This window comes from Panthera tigris, chromosome B4, assembly GCF_018350195.1.
Source record: "Panthera tigris isolate Pti1 chromosome B4, P.tigris_Pti1_mat1.1, whole genome shotgun sequence".
NCBI classification, from domain to species: Eukaryota; Metazoa; Chordata; class Mammalia; order Carnivora; family Felidae; genus Panthera; species Panthera tigris.
In genome coordinates, this window is record NC_056666.1 from 78,041,247 (window position 1) to 78,057,759 (window position 16,513).

Sequence of the window (16,513 nt, forward strand, 5' to 3'; positions counted from 1 at the left end):
AAAAAAAAAAAGGCCTACAGGGGACTCCAGAGGAGATGCTTTGTGCTTGAGGAGGGGAGAGGAAGGGATGCTCTCCCCAAGAATCTCTGGGCCCTCAAGGACGCATTGTGGTCAACCATCAGATCAATACTATTGTGTCACTACTCTTTTGCCTTTTCTCCTCACACCGTCCCTGGCCTCCCTGAGGTAGATCAGAGTCTGCTCTGGCCTGAGGACATTTCTGGGGACATTTGTTGCCCTCAGGAATTGTTCAAGTGGATGCGGGATACAGGCTTTCTCCCCAGCACCCAGGTCACAGCTCTTTGGAGATGTTTGAAATGCCCCCCGATTCTCTTCCTTCCTCCCTTTCTGTCAGTTCCATCAGTGAGACCTCCGCTGGGGCCAGCTGTCTTTCCCTCCCTCACTGGCTGTTCTCCAGGTCAAAATCAAGCCAACAATAATAATAGCAACTTATTGGGGTGCTTACTGTCTGCTGGGACCACCATAAGCCTTACATCCATTATCTCATTTAATTGTATGATGACGTCGTGAAGCAGTTTCTGCCTTACTGATGAGGAAAGTAAGGAGCCGAGTGATTAAAGGACTTAATTAAAGTACCCCAAACCACACAGCTTATCTGTGGTAGGCTGGGATTCGATCCTATTCTTTCTGACATCACCATGCTCTGCTGCTCTGGTGGAGAGAAGCCTGGTTAAGAATGGGGGTCTCCTGGGGCACCTGGGTGGCTCAGTCAATTAAGTGTCCCACTCTTGATTTCGGTTCAGGTCATGATCTCAGTTTGTGAGTTCAAGCCCCTCATGGGGGCTCTGTGTTGACAGCATGGAGTCTGCTTGGGATTTTCTCTCTCCTTCTCTCTGTGTCTCTTCCCCACATGTGCTCTCTCTCTCACAATAAATAAACATTTAAAAAAAGAATGCAGGCTCCTGCCAATATGACTTCTTGGTTCCACCTGTAAATTAAGAGATTGGGACCCCACAGTTTTGGTTTAACTGTGACATTTCACACAGTTCCTTTTTTCATAGTCTTAACTTTGGGTCCTAGGGTGCTGGGGAGGGCAAGCAGGGCTTGGGGATGTCAGGGGTATAACAAGGGGCTGTGGGCAATGGTGAGAGGCAGAGGTGGGGTGGGGTGGGTCTTGTTGCATGATGTCAGAAAAAGGGGATTCCCATTCCACCCTCGGGTAAGAGTCCCAGAGGTGGGCCCAGGAGACAGTGCTGGAGACACCAAGAAGCCAGACTGGAGAGCCTTCCCCCTCCACCCCTAGGTAGACCAGAGTATGTTGCCATGATGCGTTGGGTTCCCTGGAGCCCAGGACCAGAGCTTGGGAACAGAGAGTAGGATGCTTCCCTGGATTTGTTGTGGGTGGAAGGCAAGTGCTCCAGGATGACACCAGGTCCAATGTTGCCCAGAATGTGAGATAGGACGCAGACTCCACCAAGACCTAGAGAGCTCGGTGACACTTTATTGAAGCAATTTTAGGAAATAGGCAGGCATGGGGAGCAGGCAGTTCAGAAGGGTTTGAGACGATCAGAGCGCAGTGACTTTTTTCTCTCCTGTCTTCATGTCTACAGCTGGCAGCCAGTCCCTGCCTGCTTTTGGAATGCATTTTGGTCTTGAATACGTGGCAGGTATTGGGAAGGCTCACAGTTCCTCAAGTAGGGAAAGATCTCTGTGCCTACGTGGCTCCCCTCTTCCACTGTTCCCCTACCTCTGCTTCCTTCACAGCCTGAGCAAGCATCCTCTGAGAGTGAGGAAAGACACAGGGGGAGGACTGCCCCTCTCCCGTGTCTGCCCTCTTAGGTCTTCCCTGTGGGGCAGGGGGTTTGGTGGATTGCCTTAAGAGTTGTGGTTGTAGCCAAGGCTGGGGACAGGAAAATCCACACTGTAGATATTTCAGAGACAGGGAGATAGAGAAAGAAAGGTCAGGAGAGAGGGAGCAGGAGATCTATTGCCAAACGGATGAGTGGGAGAGGGAGAAAAGAAAGGGGCGGAGAGGAGGGATCGGGAGAGGAGTCACATATGGTGGGGAAGGAGGAGAATAAGGAGGGAGGGTGGATGAGAAGGAGGAAAGAGAAAAGTAAGCAGGAAAGAGAACTTTCCAGAAAAGGGACATGGCTACCACAGAGGATGGAGAAAGACTCCTGAGCCCGGAGGATTATTCTGCAGGGGGATTCTCCCAGGGCAGTTCTAACACAGGCCAACTGGACTCCCTTACCTGGTGCACCTTCTGCCTCACTGCCTTCCCACAGCCTGGCGTGAGCCTGCCTCCCTCCCACTCAGCAGCAGGGCGGTTCTGTGTGGGGCAGTAATTCTAATATTGGCTTCAATGAGGCTGATTTGAAGGCGTTTGGCTAGGAACGATCATGGAACATAGTCCTAGGCCATGGAGAACTTTTGGGTTCTTGATAAAATTATTCTATTCTAGCATGAATAATTGAGTTGGTAATGTTTTGTGTGGTGTTGATTTCTTATTCCAATATTCTGATGGTGGGAGTTGTCAGGGGAAGTGGCTGGTGGCTGGGTGGGGACAAGAAGGCAGGAGGTGAGGACACAATATGCCGGCCAGGTTGGCAACATTCTCTGGTGTGAGGGGGGCATGCAGGAGACAGTTCTGTGTGCGGTGAGAGAGCACACACGTGTGAACTCTGGCCGAGATTACACTCAACTTCTTTGGGGGTACCAAGGTCAATCCTAAGCTCACCCCTCCCCCATAAAGGAGTATGGGTGCAGTGGACTCGGCTCAGATGGGGAGAGGAAGACCCTACTTCTTCATCCTTGCTCTGGAAGCCACCGACGGGCAAAGTCCTAGCCTGGGTCTTGGCACAGAGCAGTTGAGTCAGCGTTAGTTGGATTGGATGCCTGGGGACTTTGGAGGGCTCTGGGATGAGGAGCAAGGGGGGTACCTCCTTGAGACAGAGGGATGGGCAAGGTGACCTTAGAACTCACAGACCACTCCCCTCGCCTCTGGCTGTTGATTGTGTGCATGGAGCATCAGCAAAGCGGCAGGCCTTAGGGTTGGGTATTGGGGACCTTGAGGGGGCAGCTGAGGCTGGCGGGGCCCTTTAGCTCCTGTAACTCTTCTTGGTGGATGACGTCTTGGAGATGATACGCATGCTGGAGCTGCTGCCACTCATGCTGCGGCCACTGGTGGAGCTAAAGCCGCCTCCCCCGCCGTAGCCCAGGCTGCTGCTGTAGCCGCCTCCGGCCACACAGAGGCCACCGCCACCTGCACTGTAGCCTGTGCCTCCGGTGGAGGAGACCACAGCTGTGGAGAGAAGGCACAGGGCATGCTGGCACTCTCCTCCGAGTCCCCAAGACCCCCCTCCCTGGCTCTCAGCCCAGGTGGGCTCCCTCCTGCGGTGCTTTCTTAGGGAACAAGAGACTCCTCGGACCCGGGGCAGGGGTCAGAGAGGGTGGGCACGGACTCGCTGTCCCCGTCACACGCTGCTCCACACTGAGCATTCCAATTGAGGGACTGCGCAGTTTTCAGAGCACCTTCACAGCTGTGAGCACGTTGATCTCAACGTGCCCGAGAGGACACTATTACTCCCATCGCCTCCGTGCCACAGAGGAAAAACGGAGGTGCAGAGACATCAGGCAGCATGCCCAGGGTCACACCTGCTCTGTGCTCCTTCCTCCTCTCCACGGGCCTCTCCTATTGGATGGAGCATGAGTTCTCCTCTCCTAGGCGGGATCCTAAGCTCCCCACTGGAACAGGCCCAAAGGCCATCCAGATGCACCTCCCCCAGTTGGAATCACCTATGCCACATCACTGAAAGTCAATGGTTTGTAGTACCTGCTCAAATATGTTCAGTGATGGGGAGCTCACTACCTTGGGATGTGGCTCTCCACCGCCTGTCAAACATCTGAAGATGCCTCTTTGACCTCCCCTCTGTGTGTCCATTTCTCCAGGTGAAGCAAACCCATCCCTGTTATCAGCTGGGTTTGAGCTCTCCCCAGCCTGGCTTTCTGGCCTCCCTTGGTGGTCTGAGCCACACGGGGCCCAAGGAGACTCTAATTCTCGTGCCCAGGACTCAGTGCTCCCTGAATGTCCTCTCATCCTGCTGGACTATTCCGTGAGATGATTCTTCCTGCTCTCCCCTCTGCGAGCCGAGGCTGAGCCGGGTCAGTCACTGCTCTACTTGTTTGGTGAATTTGCTTCAATTCTAGATATGCCTCCTTCCATTTAACCAGCTTGGTAGCCTCTTGTTAGCTGGGTGCGTTTGATTTCCTGCCAGAACTAGCTAAGCCACCACTCTGCGAGTTGTCTGTCTTGTCCTGTAGCTCAGGTCCTCTGAGACCACAGTAGAGTCCTTCCTGTGGACATGTGACCACACTGGGACAGGCCCTGGGGGGTGAGGTATCACCACAGGTCTCTCTTGACCCCCCAGAAAGGAAAGGCCAAAGAAGAAAGGGGTCTTCACAGAGCCCTTGAGAGGGTCTTAAAGGCATCCCTGCCCACATCTATCACCAAATCCCTGGTACTGATGCTATTGCTTTCTGTTTTGACTCCCACTTTTCTATTATCCCAAGACATTTACTCACAGATGTTCACAGGTCCGACACCTTCCCCAGTGAGTCTGTTGCAGGGGGGAAGAGAGAGAGACATTTTAATTTGCTGAGAAGCTGATGAGCCCTGGGCTCTTTGCATTTATAGCTGTCAGCACGGAGTGCTTTCTGTGTGCCAGGCACTGTGCTTAGCAAGCCTTTTGTTCATCTAGCTAATATGAATCCATGAGGGAAATCTAGAAGACAGACCAAGGGAAAGTACATAGAGAAATGGGGAAGGACATGTGTTCACTAGAAAGGGACAGTCAGATTGTAGGTATCTCTGGGCAAACACAGAGCCCCTGAGGTTCAACGACTGTGTGGCGTCATTTGTCATGCGTGTGGGCTGGAACGGCTCTGCTTATGGCCTTCTAGGTAGTCGTGGGCCACCTCTCCCCGACACCTGTCTCCTTGACCCTCTGCCGTGGGTCCAAAAGGAACTATGGGAATGGCTGAGACTGCAGGGTGCCTCTGGGGAGCAGCTGCATTTTAACCTCGTTTCTGCCCTTGCACTTTCTGTCTGGGGCCGACACTGTAGGGCTCTTGGTGTCTGTGGTGTTTGTTGCCCTAGTGGCATCTGTTTGAGCCTCTCACCTGCACTCCTCGCCCTCCAGCAGCTTGCGGTAGGTGGCGATCTCGATGTCCAGGGCCAGCTTGACGTTCATGAGCTCCTGGTACTCCCGCAGCTGCCGGGCCATGTCCTGCTTGGCCTTTTGAAGGGCGTCCTCCAGCTCGGCCAGCTTGTGCTTGGCGTCCTTGAGGGCCAGCTCCCCACGCTGCTCGGCATCAGCGATTGCATTCTGGAGCGTGGTACACTGCCAGGAGCACACAGGGGTTTGTGAGCTCGCCCACAGACAGTGCAGTAAGATGTGCGTTTTAGGTTAAAAATATGGGAGGATTTCCTGAAATGGATTTCATGGAAAGGAGGTGGGAGCCTCATCATCTTTAAAAATAATTGGGGCATCTGGGTGGCTCAGTCGGTTGAGTGTCCGACTTTGGCTCAGATCATGATCTTGTGGTTTGTGAGTTCGAGCCCGGTGTTGGACTCTGTACTGACAGCTCAGAGCCTGGGACCTGCTTTGGATTCTGTGTCTCCCTCTCTCTCTTGCCCTCCCCCACTCATGCTTTATCTCTCTCTTTCAAAAATAAATAAACATTAAAAAATTAAAATAAAAAATAAAAATGAGAGCCATCTCTGTCCTCCTTGGATAATCTGAGACTTAGCTATAATGGATAAAATGATTTGGCGGGGGGGTCCTTTCCAATGCCACACTTCTCTGGATAGTTTTGTCTTGTATGCCCCCAGAGGACAGACTCTTCCCTAGAGGGGGGCCCAACATCCCCGGAGTGGTGGAAGACTGCACAGTTACATTCCTGGGCAGTCACATATCTGGGGAGGCTTCTCTGTGCATGGGCTGAATTGGGACCAGGCCCAGGTCTGCCGGCGGGCAGGTACATGAATAGACTGTCCTCTGGGAGCTCAGCTTTACCTGTTTCTTCAGGTTATCAATCTCAGAGCGCAGCCTCTGCATCACACGGTTCAGCTCGGAGATCTCCATCTTGGTGGTGCGGAGGTCGTCCCCGTGGCGGCCAGCAGACCGCTGCAGCTCCTCGTACTGGGGGCAGGGGAGTCAAGAGGCAGGGGCCGTCAGGCCAGAGAAAGCATGGCCGTGGCTTCTCAGGGCCCAACAGCTTCCAGCACACTGCTTGGCGGTGCCTCCCTTTGCCCCCACTGCTACTTTCCATCTAATTCCATCTGCATGGTCTCTTGGCTCTGTCCTTCACTCTCCATGTCCGCGGGCTCCAGCCCACAGCTGGACCCTTCCTGTCTGTGCCTGGAAGACCCTCCACATCAGAGGTCTTATCCTCAGAAGCTCAGCAGCATACAGGGGTGCTTGTCACTCTCTGATTTTAAAGCTTTTTTCACATTTGTGACCCCCACCCAGCTCTAACCTGGAAGATCTTATTGTGTAGCCCATGTCCAGCCTTTGCTCCCAGTCCCTCAGCCACTGCCAGCTGAACCTCTCTTCTCTGGATCCAGGAGACTAGGCCTTGCTCTTGTTCCCATCTTGCCTGTCTTGCTCCTGCTGGCGCTGATGGGTGGTACCATCCAGCTGTCCCTTGCTGTCCTCCACAGGGCATTGGAGGTGTGTCTATCCTCCTCCCTGGAAGAGGACTGACTGCCTCCTGCCTTCATCTGGCTGTTCCCTCAGGTCCTGACAGTGCTGCCCAAGGGGTGCTCCTGATGGAGGGACAGCCCCAGGCTGAACGGCTATCCCTTTGACCCCATCAGACTGGGACACCTGAGAGGACAAGGCTGTTGACCTAATTCGCCTTTGAAATCCCAGTTCTCTAAGATTATTTCATGGACTTGGCCTTGACCCCTCACCTTGATCTGGTACCAGGACTCGGCCTCGGCCCGGCTGCGGTTGGCGATGTCCTCATACTGGGCCTTGACCTCAGAGATGATGCTGTCCAGGTCCAGCTTGCGGTTGTTGTCCATGGACAGCACCACGGAGGTTTCTGAGATCTGGGCCTGAAGCTGAGCCAGCTCCTGTGTTGGGGGCCAAAATAAAGAGCTGAAGCAGGGTGTGTGTGTTGGGAGATGGTGGCCAGGGGAACAGGCCCCGGCATCAAGGACCTCACTTGCACTGTTGGGGTGCAGCACCTTGTTTAGGCCCGAAGGAATGGGAGGGACATTAGGGAGATGGCTGAGTTTATGCCATAGCCTTATCATCACCTCATCTGCAGACAGAGAGCAGCCTCACAGTAACTCTAGCCAGCATCCTCCAGAAGTCACTCCCACTATCAAGGGAGTGCACCTTGCTGTGACCTGTCAGTGCCAGGATGTCTCATGTTCTGAGAAAACACAGCCTTTCACACCAGATAAAGAAATCCTCTCATGACAGAACACTGAGTCAGGAGGAGCCAGAAACTCTGCTGCATCTCAATCCTGTTTCCCAACTTGGCTCCCTCCTCCCTTCAGGGATGGGAAATGGAAATCAGCTCGAGACAGCTGAAAGGGCACCGGAACAACACATTCGAGTCTCAGGTCTGCCAAGCAGGTTAGATGGCTTCTCTGAGTCTCAGAGGGGCTCAACCTAGAATTGCTTCATATGCTTTCCGTGAGGATTAAATCAACTCATATCCACATAACACGATTTTTGAAAAGGTAAACCACAATCAGTTTGCTAACGATCACTTTCCAGGATCATCTAAGGTGGTGGTTCCCAAAATGGGATCCTCAGACCAGCAGCAGCAGCAGCAGCAGCAGCAGCAGCAGCATCACCTGGGAACTTGCTCAAAGCGCAACATTTTGGGTCCCACCCTAGACTTACTGAATCAGAACTGGTGTTTTAACAAGATGTCTAGAAGATTCTGACACACTTTGAAACCTGAAAGTCATCGGTCCAAAGCAGAAATCTAAGTGAAACTATTCCTTTCCTTTGTTTATTAAACAGCGCCACTGCTCCATTCTCCCCGCTCATGTATTTCCTGCTTTAAGAAATTATTATTTCATTGTTGTTTCACAATCTGTTTTTCCCAAGTAGTTTTCTGATAGCTGACCTAGCTCAGGGGGTCTCAGCCCACATGCTTGCAGCTGTCAGCATTGAAGTGAGTAAAAAAAAAGAGAAAAATGATGCCTTTTTGCCTTATGTGGGCTGCAGGGTGGTCATTGAGCCTGTCCAAATACATGGAGCCCATGCTTCTGCTCCCAGAACATGACCAACTTCTGTTGGGCACCAAACATATGCAATGCACAGGCATATCATGGGTCCTTACCAGGCCCACTTGGAGGCACACAATGCACCCTGCACCCCTGCCTTGACTTCACTGACCCCATCTCTACCACTCTACCTCACTCACTCTCCTCCAGCCACCATGGCCTCCTCTTGGCATTCTTTGATCCTCAGTTCTTCAGTTTCTCTTCAACTATCACCCACCTCCTACCTGCTACGGTTCCTTGTTGTTTCTTTCCATTGCCCCTGCTATGCCTTAAATGGTATAGTTTTCGATCCTCTCTGTGCTGCCTGTCTCTCTTACTGTAACAGAAGCTCCAAAAATGTAGGCGCCTTGTTGTGTCTGCTCAGCACTGCCCCTGTAGCCCCTAGAACAGTATCTGGCATACAGCAGTGCATGACAACATGTGTCTTCAGAAGAACCAGGCAGTTGTGTTGTGTGCTTCTAGAAGCACCCAAGGGCTCATTAATTGCCACCTGGTTTGTGAAATTGCATCACCCTACAGCCTCTCTAGGAAGAGTAGCTGATAAGTCTGAGCTGGAGTGGGTGAGCCTGGCTGCTCAGATATGTCTGTGGAAATCACGTATAATTCAATGATAGGGATTTTTTGTCTGACCAACAGACATGTTTGGTCCAAATGGTCAAGGTGGAATTTCTCACCTCATCTGAGCCCCCAGCTGCCCTAGGGAACCTAATTTTGTTCCTTAGTAGGGAAGGCAGCATCTGTTCCATGAATTCCAGCCCAGGGATGGGGTGGAGGGCAGAGAGGAGATGAAGGAAGGAGGTGTCAGGCTCTGTGCCCAGCCCAGGACCCCAGCCTCCAACGCTTGTGGGGAGAGCACCTGGCACTGCTTACCGCATCATAGAAAGCTCTCAGGAAGTTGATTTCATCCATTAAGGCATCCACCTTGGCCTCCAACTCCACCTTATTCATGTAGGCAGCGTCCACGTCCTGGGCACAGAACATGCTGTCACTCTGAATCCCATCCTTCGTGGGTCAGCCAGCCTCTCTGACTGGGAGTTAGGCTGGAGAAGTTCATCTTCCGGGGATGAGGGTGTTTCTTTGTTCCAGGATATGGAGTGGAACTTGCAGGAGGGCCCATACTCTGTGGGGACCAGGGCTCTTGGGGAATGCCCACTCACTCATCAGCTGGTGCCACATGAACAGATATCTTTTGTCACCTGCATGTGATCAGGTCAACTCCATCCTGGCTCCTTGGGCCTCTGCTGCCTCTGGGCTCTCTCAGCCTCTCCCCACGCCCTCCGTGGCCTCCCCCCTTCCTCACACTCTCAGCAGCTCCCTGCACCTTACACACCGCTGCTCCATTCTCCCTGCTCTGGCTGGTATCCCTTCCCTCTGCCTGCCCCCGCTGAGCAGGAAGATCCATAACTCCATGGAGCTGATCCCTGTCCTGCCCCTGTCCTCCTGAGCCTGACTTGATGTCCTGGAGACTCAGCTCAGCACAGGGTCCATTTTGCTTGTTTCTCCCCACAGGGACTCCACATCGGGAGGAGCTGGTGTCATGATTTACAGCTGGGACTTTGGAGTCCCAGATCCTGACTCACTACTGATGATCTGGGTAAACTTGGGCAACTTACTTAACCTGCCTGAGCCTGAGTTTTCTCACTTCTAAAGTAAGACCTGCTTTGGGGCCCCTGGGTGGCTCAGTTGGTTAAGGGTCTGGCTCTTAATTTTGGCTCGGGTCGTGATCTCACAGTTGGTCGGATTGATCCCTACATCTGGCTCTGCACTGACAGCATGGAGCCTGTTTGAGATTCTCTCTCCCTTTCTCTCTGCATCTCCCTCACTCACACGTGCACGTGCGTGCACACGCAACCATGAGTGTGCACACCACACAAAATTTCTCCCTCTCTTTAAAAAACATTAAAAAATGAAGTAAAACCTGCTTCAAAAATTAGTTGCACAGATTAAAACTTGTAAGGCCACTGGCTTCAGTGGCATCTGTCACTCCCAGAAGGGGCTACCTGGGCTTCAGGGCCAGGAGGGAGAAACCCTGTGCCCTTACCTTCTTGAGCACCACAAACTCGTTCTCTGCTACCGTGCGCCTGTTGATTTCTTCTTCGTACCTGCGGGAAGGATCAAGAAGTGGGTTGTCAAGGTGACCATTTTGTAACATATAAAAATATGGAATTAACATGTTGTATACCTGAAACTAATATAATATTGTATACTAATTATAAATCAATTAAAAAAAGTGGATTGGTGTTAGGAGCAGGGTTCTGGGAGTGAGGTCAAACAGTGGGGGCTGTAGGTGGGTAGATAGTGTGGGGCTCCAGAACGGACATGGAGAACGTGCTACTGAAGCATAGCTCCTGTGTTACACATGCCCCACTCCCATCCCAAATCAATCACACAACCACCTCTGCCCAAACAAAACTCAAACCCAAAACAACAATGAAGCAGAGTCACTCCCTCATTCCTCCTGAGATTGCATTTCTCAGGGCTCTGATCTTTAGAGGGCTGAGGCTGCATAAAGGGGCCAGCATGCCTCCTTTTTCACCCCCTTGGTATTGCCCCAAGCCAAACAGAAGAGAACAGAGAGGATGGTCTGACCCAGGGCAGACAGTCCCAGGCCTTGGCTGGCTCCTGTGGCCTGTGTTGCCCTCATGTGGCCTTGCCGCTCTGTTCTTAGTTGCACTGAACCATGGAGAGGAAGCAGTCCCTCCCACCAGCAGCTGCCCAGGTTTCTCATTCTTCAGTTTGGCCCTCGAGAGCAGCCCCACTCGCCCCGCCCCCTGGGGACACTGGCCTCTGGGAAGGAAGCTCCCCTTCTGCTCTAGGTGATCCTTTTCCTCCCAACCCTCCTGAGCATCAGTGAACCCCACCCTTTTTAGCAGCTCTGGGCAGCTGGGGTTGGGGCTTTATCTCCTCCACCTACCAGCTGAGTCACCAGGGGCAGGTCACTTAACCTCTCAGAGGTTTTTTTCTCATCTTTGAATGGCTTGTCCTTATTTTTTTAAAAGCACCAAGCACAATCCCGCCTTATGTATATAACCAGAATCTCCCCGCTTTGATGTTGCCTCAGCTGTCCAGTAGGATCTGAGGGAAGCTCTTTCCTGCCGTTGAATTTCCAATACTATGCCTTCTCCCAAGTCCTCTGGGAGAACTGTTGTGGTTTTCCTTATTGCTTCCTCGTGCTGCCTTTTAATTAAATCTGAACATGTTTTCTTTTTTTTTTAATTTTTTAACGTTTATTTATTTTTGAGAGACAGAGAACGAGCAGGGGAGGGGCAGAGAGGGAGACACAGAATCCAAAGCAGTCTCCAGGTTCTGAGCTGTCAGCACAGAGCCCGACATGGGGCTCCAACCCACAAACTGTGAGATCATGACCTGAGCCGAGGTCAGTTGCCCAACCGACTGAGCCACCCAGGTGCCCCTGAACATGTTTTCTTCACCTAACTCCACGCAACTGTCCTTGTCTTCTGTGTTTTCCAGCTCACAGTCACTCTCCCTTCATGTGCCTCTTAGATTCCTGCCATAGGAACATGGCTGTCCATTAGCCGGGAGCATGCTCTTCAACAGATCCCCAGCCCGCCTGCCCCAGTAGTTTTCCCCTGTGTCTCTTTCCTTCTCCACCTTTCTATCTCCTCCTCCGGGAAGCCTTCTTGGACTGAAACACGGTTACCTCGTGTTTGCATACATGTTATAAATTAGCCATCTACAATTGCTTCTCTTGCCTATGTTTGCATCATTACATACCTAATCATCTCTATAATAAAAATAGTTAACACTTACTATGTGCCAGGCACTGGTCACCCTACCAAGTATTTCATATGCAAGTTTTGATATAATATTCTCAATCCCTATGAGGTGGGCACTATTAATATCCTCTTTAACAGACAAAGGACCTGGGTTCAGAGAGTCTGAGGTCATTCAGTTAGTAAGCAGTTGAGCCAAGATTCTAAATCCACTGACTCTAGAGTCTATAGTGCTGTCCAGTAGAACTTTCTGCGACGATAGAGATGCTCTATATCTGCATCTGCTACGGGGCCCGTTAGCCACGTGTGGCAACTGAGCACTTGAGATGTGGCTAGTGTGACTGAGGAGCTAAATTCAAATTTTATTTAATTTTAATTAATTTAAATTAAAATAGCTGCATGCGGGTAGTGGCTACCATTTCAACTCAGTTCAGACCTGAACTCTCATTACATTATACAAAGCATAACCGAAACTGCTTATGAAATTACTTATTTTGTATGGACCAAGAACATCAGAAATAAATGAAATCAATAAAAATAAGGAGCTGCTTGAATGTATAGGCATGAGCATGCCATCATGTTTAGTGGTGTGTGTGTGTGTGTGTGTGTGTGTGTGTGGTTCCGTGGAGGAGGCAGAAGATAGGTCTCCTCTTGCTTTGATCCTGGTCTTGGCCAGGATTGGGGTGGATGCCCAAACATTGTGCAAGTTAGCGGTGGGACTAAGTGGAACAAATGTGATGGTGAGATTCTAGAGGTTTAAGTCCTAACTCATGAGTTTCCACTTGTATCACATTGGATGAAATAGTTGCTATCTCAGAGCCTTACTTTCCTGTCTGCAGACTTTACCAGATTGTTGTTCAAATCCTGCTGTTTGTGACCATGTCAGTTACCACCCTCTATAGCCCCACCCCTCCCCAGAGCCTCAACATTCTTGACCACAGGGTCCCCTTGCTTTTTCTGATTCCATCTCACTGCCCTGAGCCTGTGTCCCCTTTGTCTGCTGGACTGGACACTTCTAGAGAGCAGGGCCTCCCAGGAGCCTCAGAGCAGGGACCTCCCAGAAGCTGGTGGAGGGTCCACTCACTTGTTCTTGAAGTCTTCCACCACATCCTGCATGTTCTTGAGCTCCGTCTCTAGCCGTGCCCGCTCTCCACCCAGGCAGTCCAGCTGCCGCCTCAGGTTGCTGATGTAGGCTTCAAACATGGGCTCGATATTGGCCCTGGTGGTTTTATGCTCCTGCAGGAGGCTCCATTTGGTCTCCAGGACCTTGTTCTGCTGCTCCAGGAACCGTACCTGTCCCAGCCAGAGGAGAGAAACTGTGAGGGCTGCCTTGTGCAGCCTCCCCAGAGGGCTCTGGGATACAGGACCCACCAACAGTGCAGAGAGGCCCTGAAAGACCTTGGAGTCCAGGTAGCAGGCTCCTCTTCTTCATTCTGGAAGGAGCCTGGAATGTCAAAAGCCACCCAAATGTTGGTGCAATGGCCTGGGAGGCAGGTGGTGGCTTGGTTTGGAGATGGGAGAAGTAAGACCAGGACCAGAGAGGCTAGAAATCATCCATATACACCAAATCATGCTGATGTGTGGTAGCTGAAGGAAAGAACACTCCACCACCATGTTCCTGGGTGGGATTTTGATTCCCCTTAAATGGTCAGGAGGTTCTTGGCAGAAAGTGTAATCTGTCCACTTCCTTTCTTACGTGATTTCTCTAGATCTAGAATCTGAACTCAGTTGCCCATACAGTCCAAGAATGCTGAAATGGGTCACTCTAACGTCGCGTTAAGGGGAACTGGGCACAATCCCAGCCATGTCGACAGCCAGCTGTGTGGCCTTGCCAAGCCCCCTCTGCACCTAGGTCCCTTGTGGTCTTGTGCTACTTATTTGGTTTTCTTAAGTTGCACTCATCTGCTCCTTTGTCTGGGAGGCAGTCCTGTGAATATGTGAATACTTTCTCGCTAAACAAAGTCCTTCCTTTGGGAGCAGCTGGAATGACATGCAGTCTCAGAATGAAGGAACAGAGGAGCCTCCCAAACAGAGAAGATGGCAGTGTGCCTACAGACAGCCTCTAACAAACACCCTACTTCCCCTTCCCACCTTTTTCTTCCTTTATCACAGGCCAGAGGGCAATCCTGACTCCAAGTCCCTCCATAGCACATCCCTTTTTCTCCACTATCCTCCAGATAAACCAAGAAAAGGAGGGCCCACGGTTCCCCTCAGAGCCGGCCTCCTGGAAATCTCACATCTTTTGGTGCAAACCCCAGGCCAAGTGGGCTGGGATGGGTGATAAAACTCAAGAAGCACTGCTTCAACAGTCCCTTTGGTTAGATATGGGACCATATGATGAAGCACTTCATAGCCTGTTAGACCTGCACAGTCACCTTGGAGTCTGTCTGTCCAACCCAACTGAGGCCCAAGAAGTTAGGGAACATTCTCCTAGCAGTAGAGCCTGGGCTGGAAGAGTCTGGCACTCTTCTTTCCAGACCCTTGAACGGCTTCTTCCCAAACAAAAGCAACCAGCTCAGATGTAAACCGGTGGTGGTGCAAAACAAAATAGCTTCTTTCCCTGGACTTGGGGAAACCCCTAGGAGTCCAGGCATCCAGCAGGGTGCACTCAGGGCTGATATCACAGCTTAGCTCTCACCAGAAGAAAAGTGGGAAAGCCGGCCCCTCGCCAGTCACAGACATACCCAAATCACCAGGGAGGCCACCACAGGAGGAACTGCCTCTATTAACTGCACAGGATAAAGTGACCCCAGCCCACTTCCATGAGCTGAACTCATAACCTTTCTTTCCTTTGTCCTTTTCCCTTCAAAACAATCCATTTTTGCTGTCTAATTTTAAGCCAAGTACACATTCATTATCCATCAAAAGAACAATGTCCTTGCAGTAGGTCAGACAGCTCTAGAGTGCAGAGATGAACATTTTTCTGTCCCACCACAACAGGGTGGGAAATCACTCCCTCCTTCATCTGGCCGGCAGTCTCCCCAGCCCCCAGGATCACAGGTCCTGGGCAAGTCACAGTAGACCTCAGAAAAGCACAGAAAAGACACATACCCTGGGTACCAGCAACTTTCCCAGTGGGGACCACTTGCCTCTCACCTTGTCAATGAAGGAGGCAAACTTGTTGTTGAGGGTCTTGATCTGTTCCCTCTCCTCCTTTCGTACCCGCTGGAGAGAGGGATCTATCTCCAGGTGGAGGGGGGTCAGGAGGCTTTGGTTGACGGTGACCTCCTGGATGCCCCCAGAGCCAGGCATCATCCCGGCTCCAAATCCATACCCACCAAAGGCTCCCCCAACCCTGTAGCCCATGCCTCCGAGACCCAGCCCATAGCCAGCGCCCCCACCGCTGGCCCGGTTGGAGCGGTAGCCTCCACTGATGGAGATTCTCTTGCTGCCTCCAAAGTTGTGGAGGCTCCTGGTCCCGAAGCCACCCCCAAAGCCACCCCCAAAGCTCTTTCCACCCTGGGAGACAGAGACAGAGCTGAAGCTGGGCCGGCAGCCTGGGAGGAGGCTGGCCGAGGAAGCACTGAAGTTCCGAGTGCCTCCTGACTTGATGGTGACAGAAGATCGTTGGGTCATGGTGGGAGCTGGTGCCAAAGAGGCAGAGGAGCGAAAGTATCAAAGGAACGAGGAGCCTTCCAAGTCTAGCTGTCCCAGGCTCTCCTTCACTTTTATGCCTTTCGAGAACTGGGCTTGGCCAGAGAACATCAAAGACCACTCTGTTGAGTTCATCTCAATGGCATGTCTGGTCACAGCCCATCTTCCTGCCCCCTAATCATCATGGGGAACACCCTACCCAGGGCAGGACCAGGCCTGGTCCAGGTCCTGCTCAGGACCAGGTCCCGAGCCCCCCACCCACCCAGGTTCTCAGGCTCACGCTGCAGACACTCCCACTCTTTCCCAGCTGCTCCTCTCTTTGGATTCCCAGGTCTTAGACTCTGAACTTGATTAGGCCCTTCCTGTCACTGGCAAAGGAAAAGAAACCTCCTTTACTGAGGATTCCATTTGTGCCAGGCCACGTGGTTGGTCATTGCCAGCGTTATGTCACTTGATTCTCATAATAACCTTGTGAGTGTGGATGACAAGAGTAATAATTGCCAACGTGTATTGAGCAGCTGCTAGAGGTGGCTGCTTTACACCTGTCTTCTCATTTAATCACCATGCAGCACCAGGGGTAGCCGTTATTATTCTTGTTTTGCTCATGAAGCTGCATAGAGTCATTGAGAAACTTGGCTGAGGTCACGTGGCTCATGCCTGCTGAGCCGATGTTAGGGCGCAGTGGTCTGACAGCAGGTTACTCTGGATCTTTGCACCTGACACTGGTGGAAGAGAGATGGCTTATCTGAGGGTAGCAGGCACAGGATTTCTTGCCACATTCCTGTCCCCTTGTCTTCTCTCGTCCGTGAGGACCAGGGACATTTAACAATTGCCCTCAGAGTCATTTCTCTTCTTCCTGCCATCCCTCCCAGCCCTTCCTGATTTTATTTAGCCCCTGGTTTTAGACTCG

The 16,513-nt window shown here is 51.8% G+C and overlaps 1 protein-coding gene across 1 annotated transcript; it reads right to left on the reverse strand.

Annotated features, from left to right (window-relative positions):
• Positions 1-3,062: 3,062 nt before the first annotated feature.
• Positions 3,063-15,616, reverse strand: LOC102950814 (keratin, type II cytoskeletal 5-like). The gene is made up of 9 exons (XM_007073056.2): positions 15,106-15,616; positions 13,094-13,302; positions 10,317-10,377; positions 9,146-9,241; positions 6,938-7,102; positions 6,039-6,164; positions 5,143-5,363; positions 4,546-4,580; positions 3,063-3,265 (listed from the first exon to the last, which is right to left on the reverse strand). The coding sequence occupies exons 1-9, from the start codon at positions 15,583-15,585 to the stop codon at positions 3,063-3,065; spliced, it is 1,596 nt and encodes a 531-aa protein (XP_007073118.1). The 5' UTR covers positions 15,586-15,616.
• Positions 15,617-16,513: the final 897 nt, after the last annotated feature.

Excerpts from the sequence above, each read along its gene's own strand:
- LOC102950814 (XM_007073056.2), bottom strand. The coding sequence starts at position 15,585 with ATGACCCAACGATCTTCTGTCACCATCAAGTCAGGAGGCACTCGGAAC. Across the intron at positions 7,103-9,145 it reads TGAGAGCTTTCTATGATGCG|GAGCTGGCTCAGCTTCAGGC; the intron begins GTAAGCAGTGCC and ends CCCCCAACACAG. Across the intron at positions 5,364-6,038 it reads TTGATAACCTGAAGAAACAG|TGTACCACGCTCCAGAATGC; the intron begins GTAAAGCTGAGC and ends TGCTCCTGGCAG.